Raw genomic sequence first — 21,226 nt, 5'->3', positions numbered from 1 at the left:
ATTGGAATGCGGTTGAAGAGACTGAAAAACTGGATGGATTGTTTGCAGTGCTGGGGACTGACCCTTTGTGTCAAGGCTGCTTCTCAGCCAGCAGAGCACACTCTGGGCCCCTCCAGAGGTCCTCTTTTATTGTGGATTTATGATTATTTGTTTTCATGATGGTATTGGGGTGGTTATACATGATTCCACTTTCAATACCATCTGCCCCTGCAAACGTTTTAGGGTGGCCATGCCGCATCATTTTCAATCAGTGCATGCCCCTTAGCTTCCTGTTGAAATCTATGACTTTGTATACAGCAAATGTTCTGGGTGTGTGTCCTGCTTTTGCTGCACAATAGTGCAGGAGTGCACCTCCAAACAGCAATGATGTGGTAACACTGGGGATTGCAGAACTAATCCAGCAGAACGAAGTGTGTACAGCCCATTATAAAGCAACCACTAATGCACTATTACTGCATTGATTACTACATGTTGCAAAATGCACCCACAAAAATAACACCCATCTGGAGGAATCCAGACAGAAAAATTAGTTGCAAATGCAAAATGTGATCTTATACTAACACAACATATTGCTAACAGAGCAGGGAGGGGATGATGGCTTCTGGAATAGAAAAATGTTTTTTCACATGCCCCAGAACCTAACTTTTCTTTTGATCTTCGTCCCCCTCTCTTTCTTTACAGATTATTTTGTGCTCAGTCTGCCAATCTCAAAGTGAGAAGGGTTCCAGTCTGCACCAGCATAAAATCAGTTTCCATTGGCAGAGCTCTAGGTGCTTGCTCCAGGTATGAGTCTGAGAGAGCAAAAACTACAAGCAAACCTTAAAGGTAAAGGGACCCCTGACCATTAGGTCCAGTCGTGACCAACTCTGGGGTTGCGTCGCTCATCTCGCATTATTGGCCGAGGGAGCCAGCGTACAGCTTCCAGGTCATGTGGCCAGCATGACAAAGCCGCTTCTGGCGAACCAGAGCAGCGCACAGAAACGCTGTTTACCTTCCTGCTGTGTTGTTGTTTAGTCGTTTAGTCGTGTCCGACTCTTCGTGACCCCATGGACCATAGCACGCCAGGCACTCCTGTCTTCCACTGCCTCCCGCAGTTTGGTCAGACTCATGTTCGTAGCTTCGAGAACACTGTCCAACCATCTCGTCCTCTGTCGTCCCCTTCTCCTAGTGCCCTCCATCTTTCCCAACATCAAGGTCTTTTCCAAGGATTCTTCTCTTCTCATGAGGTGGCCAAAGTATTGGAGCCTCAGCTTCACGATCTGTCCTTCCAGTGAGCACTCAGGGCTGATTTTCTTAAGAATGGATAGGTTTGATCTTCTTGCAGTCCATGGGACTCTCAAGAGTCTTCTCCAGCACCTGGAGAAGGAATTGGCAAGCCACTCCAGTATCCCTGCCAAGAAAACTCTATGGACAAAGACAACAAGCACTTCCTGCTGTAGTGGTACCTATTTATCTACTTGCACTTTGCCGTGCTTTCGAATTGCTAGGTTGGCAGGAGCTGGGACTGAGTAATGGGAGCTCACCCCATTGCGGGGATTCGGACCGCCGACCTTCTGATCGGCAAGCCCTAGGCTCTGTGGTTTAACCCACAGCGCCACCCGCATCTGTGCAAACCTTATGCACAAGCAAATGAGAAGGATTCCTACTGGCAGAAGTGCTGATCCTCAGCAAAGGAGGAAACACTTGGAAGGGTTACAACAAAGTGGTGTGGCTCCTTCCTGCACAACTAGTTCATGCTCTAAAGAGAAACCAGAAGTGAGGGACACTGGATATCTTGCACTATCAACACTGTACTTTCCCATGTGTGGACTAGGGGATCCATTACCAAGCCTGGGGTTCCGCAGGTGTGCTCTATGGACAAACAGAGAATCAGGGCAGATTAAGCATGAGCACTATGTGGCTTCCAGCTCTCAAGTGCATTGAATGAATGCACACGAGAGCCAAAAATATACCTGCAAAGAAGTACCCTGCAGAAGAAGGTGCTAAAGTGAACTGCAATAACTAATGAGGAACTGATATCCTTGGCAGCTTGTACTGTAACTTGAGGTGATAGTGGGAGGAGGGGTATTTGATATCAACTGGGAAAGTAGGTTACTCTAAACAAGCACAAGAAAGGGAGCAAGCTGGAACAACCCCCCTTCTTCTTTTTTACATCTGGAGTATTCTAATTGTTTAAACAAGGGAACCATGAAACCCAAAGTGAAACGAGGGAAATATTCAATGAAATCAAATATGCTTTGATTTCTATAGAAGGAGACATTTACGCACAATTGACTCCATGTGGGGAATAAAAATACTTTTTCTGGTAGCCACTCTGAAGAAAAGCCATTGCATCAGGGACAACAGACATGTAACTGTGTGATTTCGCTAGGTCTGTACCTCCCTCTCCTCATGGATGCCAAGACAACAGAACTTCCCCTGGGTTGCTGACCAATTGGCGATCATTTTTCTATAGTAGCTACTGGGATCAAATTTCAGCGGAGAGCTTTGCTGTCTACCTGGCTAGATGTGGTGTCACACAAGCAAGAATGGGTGCTCACTCAGCATCTTCATGGGGCGGGGAATATCACCATTTGGTGCCTGCATGAAAATTGACTTCCTCAAGAGCTTGTTTATGCAACCAGGGATATATCTGTCGGTGTTTCACAGCTTATTGATTTTGGGGGGTTATTTTTTTCTGGGATAAGCAATACTGTATCATGTTTGTGGCTGTGGCAGTGAATCCTCACTGCAAACAGTGCTTGGGTCCTGGAGGAGATTGTGGCAGGGCAGGGGTGGGGAAAGAGGGACATGATTGTAGAGTGGGAGGGAGGGGAAAGGATGAGAAGAAGGTAGGCAGAGATGAGAAGGTGAGAAAGGGATGAGCAAGAGAGAGAGAGAGTGTGTGTGTGTGTAGGTAGGTAGGTAGGTAGGTAGGTAGGTAGGTAGGTATCTGTGCAAGAGACTGAGTCAGTGAGATAAGACAAGACACAGAGATGGATGGGAGAAAAAGAGTGAAGGGAGAAAGTGGCAAGCAGGGCAGTCTCGAGCAGGTCGCACGCCCTGGCGCTGAGGGGCGGAGATCGCTCCGGCACCCCCGCCCTCGCAGGGCGCAGCATGGCTTCCGCACGGCTTTGCTGCGCAGCGCCCTGCCTACCTGCCCGGCACCCCGCACCACCGGGACTCTACCTAGAGCCGGCCCTGGTGGCAAGGGAGACACCAAGATGAGGAAAAAGGTGTGGGGACAGGAAGTGCCACAGGAGAGGAAAAGAGTGCCTCTCATTGATTTGGAACTTAGATGGCAAATGGGGATAGATGCAGGGACAGAGTCAAACACCTCAGAATTTACTAGACCAGCACACCCTTCAACATTTCTCTGATGAAAGTAGGGCCATCCTATTCCATGATGATGGTGATGACAATAACAACTTTATTATTTATACCCCACCCATCCTACTAGGCTGCCCCAGCCACTCTGAGTGGATTCCGACATATATAAGAACATAGTAAAACATCAAACATTTAAAAACCTTCCCTATACAAGGCTGCCTTCAGATGTCTTCTAAAGGTTGTTTAGTTACTTACCGGCATCTCTTTGGCTCAGAGGTCGCATAACTCCATACTCTCCAACATATCTCTGTTGAAAATAGGGACGTCCTACCATACCCTCCAATATTTCTCCAGTGTAAATAGGGATGCCCAAAGGAAAAGTGGGACATTCCGCGATCAAATCAGAAACCAGGATGGCTTCTGTAAATCTGGGACTGTCCCTGAAAATAGGGACACTTGGAGGATCTGGCCCAGACCTTGAATGCAGGCCTCTAATCTTTATTCGTATGGGAACTCCATGCATTAGTCTTGGATTCCTGGGTAAGCATGTGGATTTTGATATGCTGCAGCCCTATAACCACCTCACCTGGGAGGAAGTTGGGACATATGAGCAGAGATATATAGGATTGTGCTGGAAGTGTATTAGTTGCATTAATCTCCCAATAAGAAACCACTGATTTATATGGTCATATAACCCATAGAAACAGAGGAAATTTTGAAAACCATAGATATCCAGGTGTTCTTTCTCTTGCTGCATTCTCTGATCAATCCATCAAACACCTCAAACAAATCTGAGTCTTAAAATTATTGTTCTCCCTCAGGACAGTTGTGCATGTGAACAAACCCTTGGAAATAAAACCCTGGTGTGAGCAGCTTACCACAGAAAACCTGGCCTTCAGTGAATGGTGGGAATTAAATGCACAATTTGCAGTTACTTCCTTCAAGCCAGGGATCAGGAACCTCTGGTCCTTCAGATTTTGTTGGATTATAAATTCCATAATCTCCTACTATTGGCCAAAATGGCTGGGGTTGATGGGAGATGGGAGTTCAATAACATTTGTATTGGAGCAGTATCTTCCTGGCAGCAGACGACAGAACCACGAGACAGGTGTAAAATACTCAAGCAAGAGTTTTATTTACAAACTTACAAACACAAAGCATGTGGGTGTTCTCTGCAGGCAAATTCAAACTGCAACTTCTCCTCCTTTTGTACTCGTCACCAGCTGTACCTAATCAGCCTAGAAAACCACACCCAGAACTCACAGAAAGAGTTTTAAAAGTTACAATCTTCTTTTTCTGTTTCTTTGCAGAACGACTCCTAACAATTTGGAGGGCCATAGATTAGAAACTTCCTGCTTTAAGTGCTGAATTTCAGATTCATTCTGATCTTTGTGCAAACAATATGCAAAGGCTAACATGCTGGGCAACTGCCGTACTAACATTGTCTGTTAATGACAAGGTTCTGTACAGCCGCATCTGAAACTCATGGCTGCAGCTGGGTCAATGCCCAGAGGCAATAAGGCCTTGGGGTACACAGACTTCTGCTCTGCCTGTTGCAAGATCAGTTTAACTGCATGTCCTTCAACATACCAAAGCCCAATGATACCAGCCACAAATTCATTCTAATCACTTGCCTTATTGAAATCACCACTCCGTGTTGACACAAATCAGTTTCGACATATAGATCATGGAAAGAGTCAGACAGCTTTCGGTTGATTGTATATCCCTGCAGGTTAGACGATGCATGTTAATAGGGCAGCTTTGTCCAGTGTTTGTAAACAGAGAAGATTAGATCTAGGGCTGCCAGCTTGGCACCTTATGCCATCAGTTTAAAGAATTCAGCGATAATCCATTCAGGACAGAATGCAGGCTTCTTAGTACTAATTCACATGACCGCTGAGTGCAGCGCTGGACACTTTAAATAGCAGATTGACGTTTGCTTGAGGTGAACGGGTCATGTGAGGCCCAAATCTCCAGAAAGTGTGTGGAGACATGCGTAACTGTGGTGTGGACTAACAGCTGAAACCCTTCTCACAACCCCATTCACTAAGAAGAAAGCTAGAATCTAAGCAGAACTCAAAACAACCAAATCATTCTCGTTGGTAATCAGCTAACAGGGGAGGAAATCTCAGTCAGCAGGGCAGGTCATTTAAGGAAATAAATGTTTATCATTTATGGTTGTACCTTTTCACTTAAAAAAATGGAAGGGAGAATTTGTCAGGGTTGAATGACTTTTGCTTTCAGGTTAATTAGTTCTGATCCATTCTTGCTGGGGGAGGGGGGTTTAACCAGACCATAATGAAAGAAGGGGATGAGACAGAACATCTGCTTCCAAAATGTGTCTGGGGAGACTGTTCTTTTCTCTGTAGGCCATGCACTGTCTCTTCTTCCCCTTGTTTTCTGTATGTCATGCTCCCACACATTAAAAATAATGTTAGAAGTGGGCACTCTGGACCAAGGGAGAAACTAGTTGCCTGGATCTGTCAGAGCTCCTTTGTCTTTAACAGTTTTTGCCTGTGTCAGGCAGTTGGTGGCAACAGAAATGTAACCACTACTGGTAAACACCAAGGTGCAAAATGAACCTTATAAAACAGAACATTTTCAATTATTTCATTTACCATTCAGATAGGATCACTTGGCCCCAAACATGCTAGGGCAAGGGAAATGCTAAGAAGATTGAATGAATGCTGCTGCTGAATAATACTTGGGGTAGTAAATATGTGCAATAAAACTTTCCCCGCTCTCCTCTCCGCATGCATTCCCATATCTGCTCTACGTACAGTATAGGGTTGGGGAAACCCCAATACATACTTGGCAGTGGGAGCAGAGGGAGATAACATTCCATTGTGCTCTCCTTAGCACTGCATTGAATACAACCCTCGTATATTATTGTGTTGGTGTTTTCTACAGAGAGTATGAAAATCAACAGCCACTGCTATCTCAGAATATGATTTACATTGACAAACAAATTTATATATATATATTTTAAAAGACTTGGAAGTGATAACAATAAATCTTGGGAGTGGGATCAACTATTCCCTTTTAAACTAGGTTGATGGGCCAAGGCCAGGCAGGGAAAACAGTTCTCTCTAATCTGAAGTGGGGACTCAGCTGAGGCAAGGAGGAAAATTTGACCCTGGCTGAGCAGGGCTGTCTTCCCATCCATCCTTTCCAGACTAGAAATGCATACATACCATAACTGAGCCTACATACCAGACACAAACCCATTTCTGCCATTTATCCATTGAGAATAGTTGCCTTCTTATTACAGGGGCATTTTCAGACATCTCATTTACAGTTTTGCTAGGGCATGTAATACATCTCTTTAAAAGAGTATTGTAATTTAAAAGAGTCTTTTCCCGCCCATTGCAAGGCTTTTGACAGAGATACTGATCAATGCATTGAGCACTGATTGAGTCATGTCTCTTGCACCTCATTAATACTCTCAAATTGATTAGATTAGAGTTGGGGCGGGCGTTAGGCTGTATACCTGGGGCCCTTTTAATTCCTGGTTCCAACAAGGGTTGAATTCTAATGGAGCTTCTTGGTGAGTTAATGGCCCACTAAATTTGGTTCCTTAGGGAAACAACCCCTTCATGGATCAATGCCTTGTCGTGGCGAAGGGGCTTGAATAACTCAGAGAAGCTATGAGCTATGCCATGCAGGGCCACCCAAGATGGACAGGTCATAGTGGAGAGTTTTGACTAAACGTGATCCACCTGGAGAAGGAACTGGCAAGCCACTCCAGTATCCCTGCCAAGAAAACTCCATGGACAAAGACAACAGGCATATAAAAGTTATGACGCTGGAAGATGAGCCCCTCAGGTCGGAAGGCGTCCAACATGCTACTGAGGAAGAGCGGAGGACAAGTACAAGTAGATTCAGAGCTGATGAAGTGGCTGGGCCAAAGCCGAAAGGACGCTCAGTTGCGGATATGCCTGGAAGCGAAAGGAAAGTCCGATGCTGTAAAGAAAAATATTGCATAGGAACCTGGAATGTAAGAACCATGAATAGAGGTAAGCTGGATGTGGTCAAAAATGAGATGACAAGAATAAATATCGACATCCTGGGCATCAGTGAACTAAAATGGAAGGGAATGGGTGAATTCAGTTCGGGTGACTATCATATCTACTACTGTGGGCAAGAATCCTGTGGAAGAAATGGAGTGGCCCTCATAGTCAACAAAAGAGTGGCAAAAGCTGTGATGGGATGCAATCTCAAAAATGACAGAATGATCTCGATACGAATCCAAGGCAGACCTTTTAACATCACAGTAATCCAAGTTTATGCACCAACTACTAGTGCTGAAGAAAGTGAAATTGACCAATTCTATGAAGACCTACAACACCTTCTAGAAATGACACCAAAGAAGGATGTTCTTCTCATTACAGGGGATTGGAATGCTAAAGTAGGGAATCAAGAGATAAAAGGAACAACTGGCAAGTTTGGCCTTGGAGTTCAAAATGAAGCAGGGCAAAGGCTAATAGAGTTCTGTCAAGAGAACAAGCTGGTCATCACAAACACTCTCTTCCAACAACACAAGAGACGACTCTACACATGGATATCACCAAATGGGCAGCATCGAAATCAGATTGATTATATTCTCTGCAGCCAAAGATGGAGAAGCTCTATACAGTCAGCAAAAACAAGACCTGGAGCTGACTGTAACTCAGATCATCAGCTTCTTATAGCAAAATTCCAGCTTAAACTGAAGAAAGTAGGAAAAACCACTGGGCCAGTAAGATACAATCTGAATCAAATCCCTTATGAATACACAGTGGAAGTGAGGAACAGGTTTAAGGATTTAGATTTGGTGGACAGAGTGCCTGAAGAACTATGGATGGAGGCTCGTAACATTATACAGGAGGCAGCAACGAAAACCATCCCAAGGAAAAGGAAATGCAAGAAAGCAAAATGGCTGTCCAACGAGGCCTTACAAATAGCGGAGGAGAGGAGGCAAGCAAAATGCAAGGGAGATAGGGAAAGATACAGGAAACTGAATGCAGATTTCCAAAAAACAGCAAGGAGAGACAAGAGGGTCTTCTTAAATGAGCAATGCAAAGAAATAGAGGAAAACAATAGAATGGGGAAAACCAGAGATCTGTTCAATAAAATTGGAGATATGAAAGGAACATTTCGTACAAAGATTACCATAATCAAGGACAAAAGTGGTAAGGACCTAACAGAAGCAGAAGACATCAAGAAGAGGTGGCAAGAATACACAGAGGAATTATACCAGAAAGATATGGAGGTCTCGTACACCCCAGGTAGTGTGGTTGCTGACCTTGAGCCAGACATCTTGGAGAGTGAAGTCAAATGGGCCTTAGAAAGCACTGCTAATAACAAGGCCAGTGGAAGTGATGATATTCCAGCTGAACTATTTAAAATTTTAAAAGATGATGCTGTTAAGGTGCTACACCCAATATGCCAGCAAGTTTGGAAAACTCAGCAATGGCCAGAGGATTGGAGAAGATCAGTCTACATCCCAATCCCAAAGAAGGGCAGTGCCAAAGAATGCTCCAACTACCGCACAATTGCACTCATTTCACACGCTAGCAAGGTTATGCTTAAAATTCTACAAGGCAGGCTTAGGCAGTATGTGGACCGAGAACTCCCAGAAGTGCAAGCTGGATTTCGAAAGGGCAGAGGAACCAGAGACCAAATAGCAAACATGCGCTGGATTATGGAGAAAGCTAGAGAGTTCCAGAGAAACGTCTACTTCTGCTTCATTGACTATGCAAAAGCCTTTGACTGTGTCGACCACAGCAAACTATGGCAAGTTCTTAAAGAAATGGGAGTGCCTGATCACCTCATCTGTCTCCTGAGAAATCTCTATGTGGGACAAGAAGCTACAGTTAGAACTGGATATGGAACAACGGATTGGTTCAAAATTGGGAAAGGAGTACGACAAGGTTGTATATTGTCTCCCTGCTTATTTAACTTATATGCAGAATTCATCATGCGAAAGGCTGGACTAGATGAATCCCAAGCAGGAATTAAGATTGCCGGAAGAAATATCAACAACCTCAGATATGCAGATGACACAACCTTGATGGCAGAAAGTGAGGAGGAATTAAAGAACCTTTTAATGAGGGTGAAAGAGGAGAGCGCAAAATATGGTCTGAAGCTCAACATCAAAAAAACCAAGATCATGGCCACTGGTCCCATCACCTCCTGGCAAATAGAAGGGGAAGAAATGGAGGCAGTGAGAGATTTTACTTTCTTGGGCTCCTTGATCACTGCAGATGGTGACAGCAGTCACGAAATTAAAAGACGCCTGCTTCTTGGGAGAAAAGCAATGACAAACCTAGACAGCATCTTAAAAAGCAGAGACATCACCTTGCCGACAAAGGTCCGTATAGTTAAAGCTATGGTTTTCCCAGTAGTGATGTATGGAAGTGAGAGCTGGACCATAAAGAAGGCTGATCGCCGAAGAATTGATGCTTTTGAATTATGGTGCTGGAGGAGACTCTTGAGAGTCCCATGGACTGCTAGAAGATCAAACCTATCCATTCTTAAGGAAATCAGCCCTGAGTGCTCCCTGGAAGGACAGATTGTGAAGCTGAGGCTCCAATACTTTGGCCACCTCATGAGAAGAGAAGAATCCTTGGAAAAGACCCTGATGTTGGGAAAGATTGAGGGCACTAGGAGAAGGGGACGACAGAGGACAAGATGGTTGGACAGTGTTCTCGAAGCTACGAACATGAGTTTGACCAAACTACGGGAGGCAGTGGAAGACAGGAGTGCCTGGCGTGCTATGGTCCATGGGGTCACGAAGAGTCGGACACGACTAAACGACTAAACAACAACAGGGAAACAAAGAAAGTAGCTTTGTGCCAGAGGGCAAATGGATGGGCTTCCCTCCCACCCCAGCTGTTGGTGAGAAGGGTCAGAGTTGGTTTAAAAGCAGGCTGCAGGCAGAAACCTGAGAGGGAGAGAAATATTTGATTTCTGCTTGACTTCAAGGCTGTGGCTACAGGAGAAGCCAGAACTTCTTGGGGTGTTAATGCTGTGAGAGCCTCCACCATAGGCTCAGGTTGTATATATGTGTAAATAAACCATATATCCTAAAGACACCACAGTCTCCACTGCCCCTCATTCTGAGGAAACCAAGCACCTGGACCCCTTGGGGTCTTGCACCATTTGGAGAGAGGGGTGGCATGCAACAGTATGTGCCTTTGGCCACAATCATAGAATGAGTTGCTGGAATTGTCATTCTGCTTGTTCAGTGTCCTTCCCTTATATGTCCTCAAATTAAATATCCTTTCCCCCGCCCCTTTAGTCTGCCCTCCCTCCTTGGAACTCTGGAAAGTGTATATGACAGCCCCTTCCAAATTATCCCGTGATGTACTTTAAGCAGAGAGGCAGTGAGATTGGCCCAAGATGACACAGCAACCGACACAGCTACATGAGGACCTGAAGTCCTAAGTCAGATATTCTAACCATTAACCCACACTGATGCTCAAATCTCTGGCAGACTGGAGGTAGGGTTTGTCAGGATGCATATATAACCTGCTATTTCATGTGCTACAGCAAGTGATATTCTTTTGAAATAGTGGATATTACAGGAGAATTATGTTTTTTCAAGTACCTAATTTAACCACAGTTACAAATAACCTCTTTGCTCTTGAATGATTCCAGGAGAGGTTGCTGCCAACTAAAGAAATAGTGCACGAAGCACTATGGCACTGTTTTCCAATGTTGGAGAATATGGAATCAGTTCTCTTTGCTCTAAGAATTCATATAAATAAGTTGTCCATACATAAACCAAGGTACACAACTTCTCAGGCCACCCTTTTATAGTTGCCATATTTCTTTCCACTAAGAACAAAAAGCTCATCATGTTTTATTATTATTATTATTATTATTATTATTATTATTATTATTCATTAAAGGTTTTCTTGGTTTACAAAGATATGTGCAATGTCTCTCATAACATTTTAACAAATCAGTTTCAGTTGTTGAGCTCATCATGTTTTTTTTAAGAACTTTTCAGCCAAAAAGGAATATGTTTCCAGAAATCAGGAGTGCATTGAAAGTTATTGGAGTTAAATTTGGAATATGCAGGGCGGGGAGCCTTGACGAAATGTAGTGTGGGATGTATGGAAATGGAAAGAGCACTTATTCCATTATCTACCTATCACATGTTCTCTCCATTCATCCTATCAGAATATGAGTCACCTTTAATAGTTGCAAATGTTCCAAAAGGGATTATATACACAACAACTCCCAAGAATGACTCTTTTGTTATCTGTGTTCTTGATGACTTCAAAATTATATACAGATGGATTTAAACATTTGCTTCTCTGCTGTACGTAATAGTATATTGATTAGAGACAGAGTGTGGAAAACATTACATCTCAGTTGTATGTGTGTGTTTTTTCACTGTTTGTCCTGAAATCTCTTATAGAACAACAGTGGTGTCTGAGGTTTGAATGTCAAGTGAAATGTCTGATTCTGTGTGAATTTGGAAAAATGGTTAGATACATTCAGTTCACAAGCAGTCTGAACAGCTGTGTGGGCACAACTTAAACATTGAAACTACAATCACTAGAATTTCCAGTAAGATCCATTAGTTCTAAAGCAATTCGCCTCCCAAGTGTGTGGGATGCTGGGAGCTCCCAGTCTGTTTGGGAGGAAAAAAGAAGAGAACACAGATTGGAATCTTCTGTAATAATTTAGAGGCTACTGGCTGTAGTTCTTTGCTCTAAATGTTAATAGACTTGAGTAATCAGAACCCGCTACTGGTAAATTATTTATAATATCTTTGGAACTCAGGAAAGCAACTCATCCAGCAACTTCTATAGAAACATACTGTTGAACGGTACTTTGGTCAAGAATTCCCAGCCGGAATTTTTACTTTTACTAAGGAAAGAGGGGGTGTGCATGTTTGGGAGCATGTGCAGATGTAGCTGCCAATGCACATGTTTTCAGGAAGAGATGAAGTCATGACAAGATTAGCAGAAAAATTCAGTTAGGGCTGACTTCACCATGGCAGCCAAACTGGTCAAGTTTGGGACGGTGACGAAGGCGTTTGTTATAATCAGAAAGCCTCTAGTGCTTGCCAATAGTAATGTAACTTCTTGCATTGAAGCCTGGATTTGAGCCAATGAAACTTCAATCTGCTTTTAACAGAAGAACTTCTTCAAAGAAGCTGCCAACCATTTCTAACAGAGAAATCCTATACGGCAACTGTGCTGGGGGCAGAGACAGGCTGCTGCTCTGCAGGCAGCACGGACATTGTACGGAGGATCCTTTGCAAGATGGGGGCAAGCCGCTGTGCTTGTCTTTACATATGTATGTTGCAATGTGTAGACACACAGTCACATGCATGTATATGTATTCTATACATTTAATAAACTTTGAGTAAGAAAGAATTCAGTTTTTGAAGCATAACTGTGCTTAGAAAAAATTGTGGGACAGAGCCTCAGTGGTGGAGCTTATGCAAAAAGCCCACATTCAATTCCCACCATTTCCAGGTACGAATGGGAGTGACTCTGTCTCAAACCACTACCAGTCAAATGTAGACAATACTGAGCAAGATGGACCAGTGGTCTGACTCAGTGTATATAAAGCAGTTTCTTTACATGGGCGTACCCAGGATTTTTGTTGGGGGGCAGGATTTGGTTAGGGGGGCAGGACTTTTGTGGGGGGGGGCAGAACCTACATGATTGGTCAGTTAGTTAAGTATTTCTATTGTTTTACTTGATGGGGGGGAGCAGCTGCCCCCCTGCTTCCCCTTGACTATGCCCATGGTTTCTTATGTTCTTATGTAGATTGTGGAGCGCTTTGGGTCATAGAAAAAACACTTGTCACTCAAGAAAGTGTTTTATGGGTCCAGAAAAGGACAGCATCCCCCACAATATTAGCCCCAAGGGAAGCTGCATGTGATTCGTAGCCTATCAATACTACTTGAGGGTAGCAACCTATATCACACTGGGCAACTGTAATCTCCCTGCTTCATTCTGTCATTTTTTTCTTAGATGCCTTCTGATAAATTTAATTCAGAAGTAAAGAGACAATAAGTATCCCAGCTATGTTCCTTTTACAAATATTACCACTTGCCTATTTTTGGTTGTTTTATTCCTTTTGTGGATGGATATATACAGTTTTATGACTATAGAATAATAGAAGCGCTGAAAATGGAAACATAAAAACAATATTATGAAATGCCCTCATCTTGCACATTAATTTATCTTTCTTGATAATAGCAAGGTTTGAGGACATTTTATACACTTCTGACTAAAATGTTTAAATAACTGAAGATACAAACCAGGAGTAAGTATTTGCTCTTTTTCTAAGTCAAACAGCATTTTCTCTTTGAGTTTCATTTACATGACAAAAATCTGTCTGTTTCACTTGTATTTATAGAGAGTTTCACTTTCAGATTACAATAGTTGGCTTCCGAGGAAGTTAGTGTTTGCTTGTTTTTTAAACAGCTGCTCCCTTCCACTTCACAGGTAAGAAAAATGTTGCAAAATGATTTGCTATTTTTAATTATTTCTGCAAGCTTATTTACGGAGAATAAAAACAAGGACAAAACGTGTTCTGACAGTCACCCTTTAAAGGTTGCATGTTTTTACCTTTGTACCACAATATACACAGTGCCAGAACAGGACAAAGGTTGCAAAAATCTTTACTGGGAACAGTGTCAGCTGTTTAAAGAAGTCAATAAAAGTAACTCCATGAGATTTTCTGCCAGGTGCAATTACAAAATATTGCATGCAATTACATTCCAATAGAATTGGAATTCATGCAATATAGTACAGTGGTACCTCGGTTTATGGACACAATTGTATAGGAATTTATGGAACATTTACACTTGTACACTTCCAGAGTCACCACAGTGCAAAGTGTATCTAAATAGTTGCTCTGCTCTTGTTATGCTAGTTTCTCCAAAATGAAAGATCAAATTTAAACAAACTTCTGTTGACAATGTGTCCCGTCCTTATTGATGCCTGTATAGTAATTCCTGTCCTATGGGATATACAGCCAGTATCAGATGAGATGTTAATACTCTGCTGCTTCACACAGAACACCCGATGGCCTAATTGGCTGCTGTAAGCATGTGTTCTAATCTTACCTTTATCTCTACTATCATTTAGCACTTTCTAGTCCAGAGACAAGTGCGTGAGCTCAACTGATAGCGTATCAGGAGTTACCTGAGAAAATAAGAACATAAGACGAGCCCTATCAGATCAGTTCAAAGGCCCTTCTAGTCCAGCATCCTGTTCTCAGTGTCCAGACAGATGCCTATATAGGTCCCGCCTACAAGCACCCTGCACCCTCATGTTCCCCAATGACTGACATTCAGAGTCATGGTGCCTCTGCTCTGGGAAGTAGTACTGTACATACAGCCAACATGATCAGTAGGCACTGTCCTCCATGGATTTGTCCAATGGCCTTTAAAGCCAGTTGCAGCCATCGCTATACTGTACCTTGCAAATTCCATCATTTAACTATGAGCTGTATATAATAGTACTTCCTTTTTGTCTGTCCTGAATACCCCACATTCAGCTTTTTCAAAGTTCCTCCAACTGAATTCCATTCTGCATATTTGATAACTTATGTTGGAAGGGTTTGATCACTGGTAAGGGCCATATTTGAACTCGAAACCTCCCATGCCTCATCAGTATCCATGTTCTGTTGGCTGTTGTTTTTTAATTAATTACTGGACCAGTTATCTTGCAAATGGCCCTGTAATTGTTGTTCATAATGTATCTATCAGTGTCGTGCTGGAATCTGTCTCTCTGCTACATTCTTGTGTAACCAAGAAATGAACCTGGGAAAGGCTTATGCAAATACAGGACCATTGTTCCATTGATTTCGATGGCAAAAAGTACATGTGTAGCAATGCGGAACAGAGAACAATTTTCATTCCTCCCCAGGTCTTGGAGTACGGTAACTAAGAGCTGGTTTGGCCACCACGCCACTCTCTCCAAATGCACACCCTAAGCCCATCACATGGCTGCCATTCACTCCTCAGCAGCGGGGAAAGCGGGCGAGGGGAAAATCCTGCACTTGATCTTATTTCGCAGCTTTTTTGAACAACTTAATCATGAAAAAACTGTGGCTGTGGCAACATGATTGGCAGTCGCCATCCTTCCCGCCATCCCTCCCCCGTCAAGAGGCATCTGTGCCTGAACGGGCTGCACGACATGCAGATATTTAAAAGGCTGCCAACGTTAAAAAAGAAAATATTGCAACGATAGGGAAATCAGCACCTGGTGAACTTCTGCCTAGCATGCAGGCAATGGATGAATGAATGGCGCAGGTGGCAATCGGGAATTATTTCCTTGAAGGAGACCAACGCATGGGAGATGGAGGGCATATTATATCTGTGGCGTGCAGCGAGTGACTAAGAGAGGAGGACTGTCCTTTGACAGAGCCAGCCTTGCCCCGGCAGAGAAAGCCCCCGGGCAGCCTGTCTCGCTCATTGTCTTTTTCTTCTCCCTTTTTCCCGCCACAGGTCTCGAGCAAGCCTCGCTCCCCTTCGCCCCCTCCGTCGCCCCCTCCTCCTTCCCCCCTCTCTTTGGCGCCTTTTCCTTCCCGCCACGTCGAGTCTCTTTCCATTCTGACGGAGAGCCGAGGCGCGGGCTGGAGGCTGCGGCGCCGATTGGCCGGCGCCGCGCCGGTGGGCGGAGCTTCGCCGCTGTTGGAGACCTGCCCGCCGGCTCTCCCCGGCTCCGCCCCAGCGCTGCTCCCTCCCACTTTACTACAGGCGGCTGAGGCCGGGGCCGTCGCGCCACACGGGAGGGAGCAGGCTGGCCCGGCACGACCCCGCCCGCAGCTCCCGCCCGTGCCTCGGAGACGCCAACCCAGCAGCAGCAGCTGCCTCAGAGACGCTGCCGCCGGTCCCGGCCTCCTTGGAACACGCGGACGGGGCGGGAATGTTGCTCTCCAAGATCAACTCCCTGGCCCACCTGTGCTCCGCGCCCGGAGGGGACCTGCACCCGGTCAAGCCCTTGCCAGGTCAGGCACACTGGAGGGACAGAGGATGGAGGGGGGGGGTCGGGCGGCCCGCAGGCGCCCCTCACGGTCGGGGTCGTGAGGCGAAGGCGGGGCTGGGGTGGCGGCCAGGGGTTTGTTTTGTTTGGGGAGCGGCTGATGCGGAGAGATGGGGGGGGGAGAGCAGCGTTACTGAGGAGGTGCAATGGACTGACCTCCCGATCCCTCGTTTTCTCTCCCTTCGTAGGAAAAGAAAAGGAGCCCCTGGAGAAGTTGTACCAGGTGGGCCCGCTGCTCGGTAGTGGCGGCTTCGGCTCGGTCTACTCGGGGACCCGGCTGGCGGATGGAGCTCCGGTGAGTGCTTGGCCGCGGGTGGATTGTTCCCTCATTTGCTCCCCATCGCTCTCCCTCTTCGTTTTCCCCTCACCCCAATTTTCTCCAAAAATACCTTCCATCCATTCCATTCCAGTCCTCCCTCCCTCCCCGCCACCCATGACATTTCTTTCTACCGGTCCTGTTAGCTCACTCCTTTTTTTTAAATCTTCGTAGGTCGCAATCAAGCATGTGTCCCGCGACCGGGTTTCGGAATGGGGGGAATTGGTAAGTGTTTGGGCGGAGGAATGCCCCGGTGTTGCTTGAGAGAATCTCTTTCAGCTTTCAATGATTTGCCACAATGCAGGTCGATTGATTCTCCTATTCATGAATCCTGTTGTTTCTCTCTCTCTCCCCCCCCCCCCAATCACATTGCAGCCTGGTGGAACGAGGGTGCCGATGGAGATCTTGCTCTTGAAGAAGGTTGGCTCTGGCTTTCGGGGTGTAATCCGGCTCCTGGATTGGTTTGAGAGGCCGGACAGTTTTATTTTGGTTTTGGAACGGCCGGATCCCGTGCAGGATCTGTTTGATTTCATCACAGAGCGGGGTGCTCTGCCCGAAGAGTTGGCTCGCAGCTTTTTCCGTCAGGTTTTGGAGGCGGTTCGACATTGTCACAGCTGTGGGGTTCTGCACCGGGATATCAAGGATGAGAATATCCTGATTGACCTGAGCAGTGGAGAGCTCAAACTTATAGACTTTGGATCTGGAGCGCTGCTCAAGGACACAGTGTACACTGACTTTGATGGTGAGTCTTGTCAATTTCCATTCACTGCTTCGAGCCAGGGAATTTCGTTTTTGAAACACTGTGTTCCCTGGGTTTGAGTGCTTTGCAGCAATGGAACATGTTCTTCCTCTGAGCTGTAGGACTTGTTCTTCTTATGAAATACATTTTATCCTGGTCGCCTATTGCCTACACACAGTTTCTGTTGATAGGAGATTTAACTGCAATCAACTGCTAGACTTTGCTAATGGTTTTTTTATGAGCCTGAACCTACCCTCTTATTTGTGGTGTGAAAATAAAAGTGAAGGAACCAGGCAGTAAACATGTAACTTTGAGTGGCTACTAATTCACTTGCAAGGGAGTGCATAAGTGCAAGGTTGAATGTAAACATGTTTGCGGGCATACTGTCAAAACCTTGAATGCTAATCAAAATCTGTAACTAAAGGGGAAATCTTTCTAAAACTCTCTCTAAAACTGATAGATGACTGAAAGGGTTTTTGTAGTTTGTCCCTATGAAGAGCAGAGTACAAAAAAGTGGAGGAGGTACTGGTAGTTGCTTATAACTGCTGCCTCTGCCACCTCACTAAATTAATCATTTTAAATGGAAAGTTGCTTTTCGTCATGGCATGAATGTTGTGAAATCTAATCTGGAAGAGATCTGTTTACATTCATCTCACTTTACCTTCCCTGCTAAGAAGCACAGATCAATAATTTGTTTAACAAAACGTGCGTGTGGGGAAAAAGGGATTCAAGTATTTAAGATTAGAATAGAAATGCGAGCTGCTCACAGACATTATTTCCAGAAAACAAACTAAGCTTCTAGCCGTTGCTAACGACTCTTTTCATGAGCTGTTGACTTTCAAAAAATCACGGCTGGCTTTCAGTTCGGTTTGTTTGTGTGTTTTTTGCCTCTGAGTTCCTGAGTGGCATGAGCTGCCTTGCATTTTTTGTTTTGTTTTTAATTTAACGGTTAATGACCAGGGGTGGGTTTGCTCCTCCCTCCATTGCCCTCTTTCTTGCACAATTACTCAAGCTTCTGGTGCCCCCTGGTGGATCATGAGGATTTTTTTTACAACCCAAAGTTTGTAAACAAGAGTCACGTGGCTGGAAACCAGACTAGCAGCTCTGACCTCAGTATCCTTGCTTCCTGCCAGCAAGGAGGTGGGTGGGGGAGAGAGATCAGATACTACAACAAAGGGTGCATATGCCAAGAGCTACTGCAGTGGTGCAAGTAAGCTGCACCTCAGCATTACCACATGCACAACTAAAAGATAAAGCCATCTCATACTGTACATTCAGTCTTTGTCAACATCTTAAGCAGCTTGTCTTCAGAAGTCCATGCCTGGTTTTTACTAACTACATTGTCATAGCTGAAAACTAGTTCTCTTGAAGTTCCTGGTCCTTTGATCAGTGTGTCCAAGCACTGAAAAAAACCACCACCAAGGTGATTTGTAGGAATTTTAAACCTCATGATGAGACCTTCCTCTTCTTTCTCTTCTAGGGACTCGTGTATATAGTCCTCCAGAATGGATTCGCTACCACAGGTACCATGGTAGATCTGCTGCTGTCTGGTCGCTTGGAGTACTGCTCTATGACATGGTCTGTGGTGATATCCCCTTTGAACATGATGAGGAGATCATAAGAGGTCAAGTTTATTTTCGGCAAAGGATTTCTCCTGGTAAGTGTCTGCTGCTCTTATGAGATAGGGGATAACTTAGCGGACAGGGCTCATCCACACTCTGCTTTGAGGGACAGTACTTGGAAGTATTTCTGATGATCCCAAACAGCTTTTATATTAGATATTACTGCTATACGCTAAAGCATGCAAGTAGCACTTCAGCTGCTGAGGGGGGAAAACCTAGAATTTGAAAGTAAGTGGTGTGTACAATCTAAATTGCACAAGCAAGTGTTCCTAAAACACTGTTATTGGGCTTCCAGTCAGACTTTGCATCATTCCCTTGATGTCAAACTTCAAGCAAACACACCCTGGTATGAATAGCAAAACAAAAATTAGTTAAACATTGTTTCAGCCATGTAACACAGTCTTGTTTTATAAAGCAGGTTGAGATTTTGTTGCATCATCAGTATCCTGTTTTGTAGATTCTCCTCAGCATTGCACCTATTCCAACTTTGTCCTTTCTTTTTGCAGAGTGCCAGCATCTTATTAAGTGGTGTTTAGCTCTGAGGCCTTCTGACCGGCCATCCTTTGAAGACATTCTGAACCATTCTTGGATGCAAGAAGTTCTCCTGTCTCAGGAAACAGCTGAGATCCACCTGCACAGTCTACTGCATGAGTCTAGAAAATAGCAGTGTGTCTCATCCTTTTGGGGTGCAAAACAAAATTCTTCCCTACTGATTCTGGCTGAGTGGGGATTTTTACAGGAATACTATCATCTCATTGCAGACACAGGCTGCCTGGAGACATTTCCAAGCCTGAAAAGAACATCTCTCCTGGTCAAGTGGATTTAAACTCTTTGGGTCCCGCTTTGCAAACCTCCTTGCCACTAGATGACTTGAGCAACTCCATGCGTGTTCATAACCTGCTGAATCCTAGAATATGAAACAAGTGGAGCAGACAAGTAGAGCAGACTCTCAGTTGGGGAAATCTGGGATGGGGAAATACCAATTTGGACTGGCCCCTGTCTTCACTGTGTCACCATGTTTCTGAGTGCCTTCAGTTGCAAACTGAACAGTGCTGGGGGAAAGAAAATACTTGAACGTTCCTTCCTTGCTGCTGCCTCAAGATTTTACCTGGGTTTTGGTTTGTTCCACCTTCTAAAAGAACTGCTTGAAAAGAGGCTGTGGGTGATCCACTGGCAAACCCTAGCTATGTGCTGTCCAGTATGAACTCTGAGCTGGCTCTTGCCACCTCTCACGTGAAGGCATCCTCAAGTGCACAAACAATGCAACCCAATGAACTGTAAATTTGTACAGATCAATACAGGAACAAAGCTTGTTGTACAGAAGATTGCAGTTTATAATGTTTTTACTCCTTTTTTAATTTATTTCTAGGGTTTTGTAATGGAATATCCTAACTTTAGGACCTTATTTATTTTATTTATGAATCATGTGGGTTCTTAGCCTACACTTCACCGCTACAGCTGCTGACCTGATAATCCTGTCACGTTGCCCCTTTCCTCCCCTTTCCCAACTTCCTTCCTCCATTGGGTTATTTTCTGCCTATTCTGCTCTGTTTGATGTCTTGCCACTGTATGGAGTAGCTGACCTGCCACTCAGCCATCTGTAAATAGTTCCAGCTGTGGCTGTTCAGCCTCCCCAAATGTTTGAGACATGTTTTCACAGGTATTGGTGGGGGAGGGCATGTGTACATAGTACTCTTCTTACTTAAAGTGGAGCAAGATACTTTGGACTTCAACATTGTCAAGCTTCTATAAGTAATTTGGTGTGTAGTCTGCTGGTTTTGTTAATAGCTAATACTGTACAGGGAACTCAGAATTGCTATTTTTTTTATACATGCAGTTTTAAATAAAAATGAAAACTTGATTTTAATTGGATGTCTGGCTCTTCAATGGGCAGAACTAGACTTTGGATGCCCAGTTTGTTTCATATTCACAATGTTACTGCAAAATGTTTAACTCAAATTCTTTGTAGCCCTATTTCCGGCTAGAAAATGTCAGCAGAAGAAAGCCACAGAAGATTGCATTAACCTGCAAATGCTGGGTTAATGGTACCAATAAACTACTGGTACTTTGGGTATGAATGTTTCAGTTATATTGCAACATAAATTCTCCAACCTAGAATGTGGCTTCTAGGTTTTTTTTGTGGGGGGGGGGGGTTAATGAATCAGAAGAGAAAGTTGGGGAATGCCTTGCCTATTTAACCCTTTATTTTCCTCACTTGCCCATATCTGACCAT

General features: G+C 44.4%; 1 protein-coding gene across 1 annotated transcript; it reads left to right on the top strand.

Moving 5' to 3' along the window:
• The first annotated feature begins 16,054 nt into the window (after nucleotides 1–16,054).
• On the top strand, nucleotides 16,055–20,860 carry PIM1 (Pim-1 proto-oncogene, serine/threonine kinase). Its single transcript, XM_035123835.2, has 6 exons — nucleotides 16,055–16,281; nucleotides 16,505–16,611; nucleotides 16,807–16,857; nucleotides 17,008–17,374; nucleotides 18,852–19,028; nucleotides 19,500–20,860. The coding sequence occupies exons 1-6, from the start codon at nucleotides 16,200–16,202 to the stop codon at nucleotides 19,655–19,657; spliced, it is 942 nt and encodes a 313-aa protein (XP_034979726.1). The 5' UTR covers nucleotides 16,055–16,199; the 3' UTR covers nucleotides 19,658–20,860.
• The last annotated feature ends 366 nt before the right edge of the window (nucleotides 20,861–21,226 follow it).

Source organism: Zootoca vivipara, chromosome 7 (assembly GCF_963506605.1).
Source record: "Zootoca vivipara chromosome 7, rZooViv1.1, whole genome shotgun sequence".
NCBI classification, from domain to species: domain Eukaryota; kingdom Metazoa; phylum Chordata; class Lepidosauria; order Squamata; family Lacertidae; genus Zootoca; species Zootoca vivipara.
This window is presented reverse-complemented; position numbering and strand designations above follow the sequence as displayed.

Bases quoted from the DNA above. Each gene is read 5' to 3' on its own strand.
- PIM1 (XM_035123835.2), top strand. From the start codon at position 16,200: ATGTTGCTCTCCAAGATCAACTCCCTGGCCCACCTGTGCTCCGCGCCC. The intron at 16,282-16,504 runs GTCAGGCACACT...CTCCCTTCGTAG, and splicing joins CCCGGTCAAGCCCTTGCCAG to GAAAAGAAAAGGAGCCCCTG. The intron at 16,612-16,806 runs GTGAGTGCTTGG...AAATCTTCGTAG, and splicing joins GGCTGGCGGATGGAGCTCCG to GTCGCAATCAAGCATGTGTC.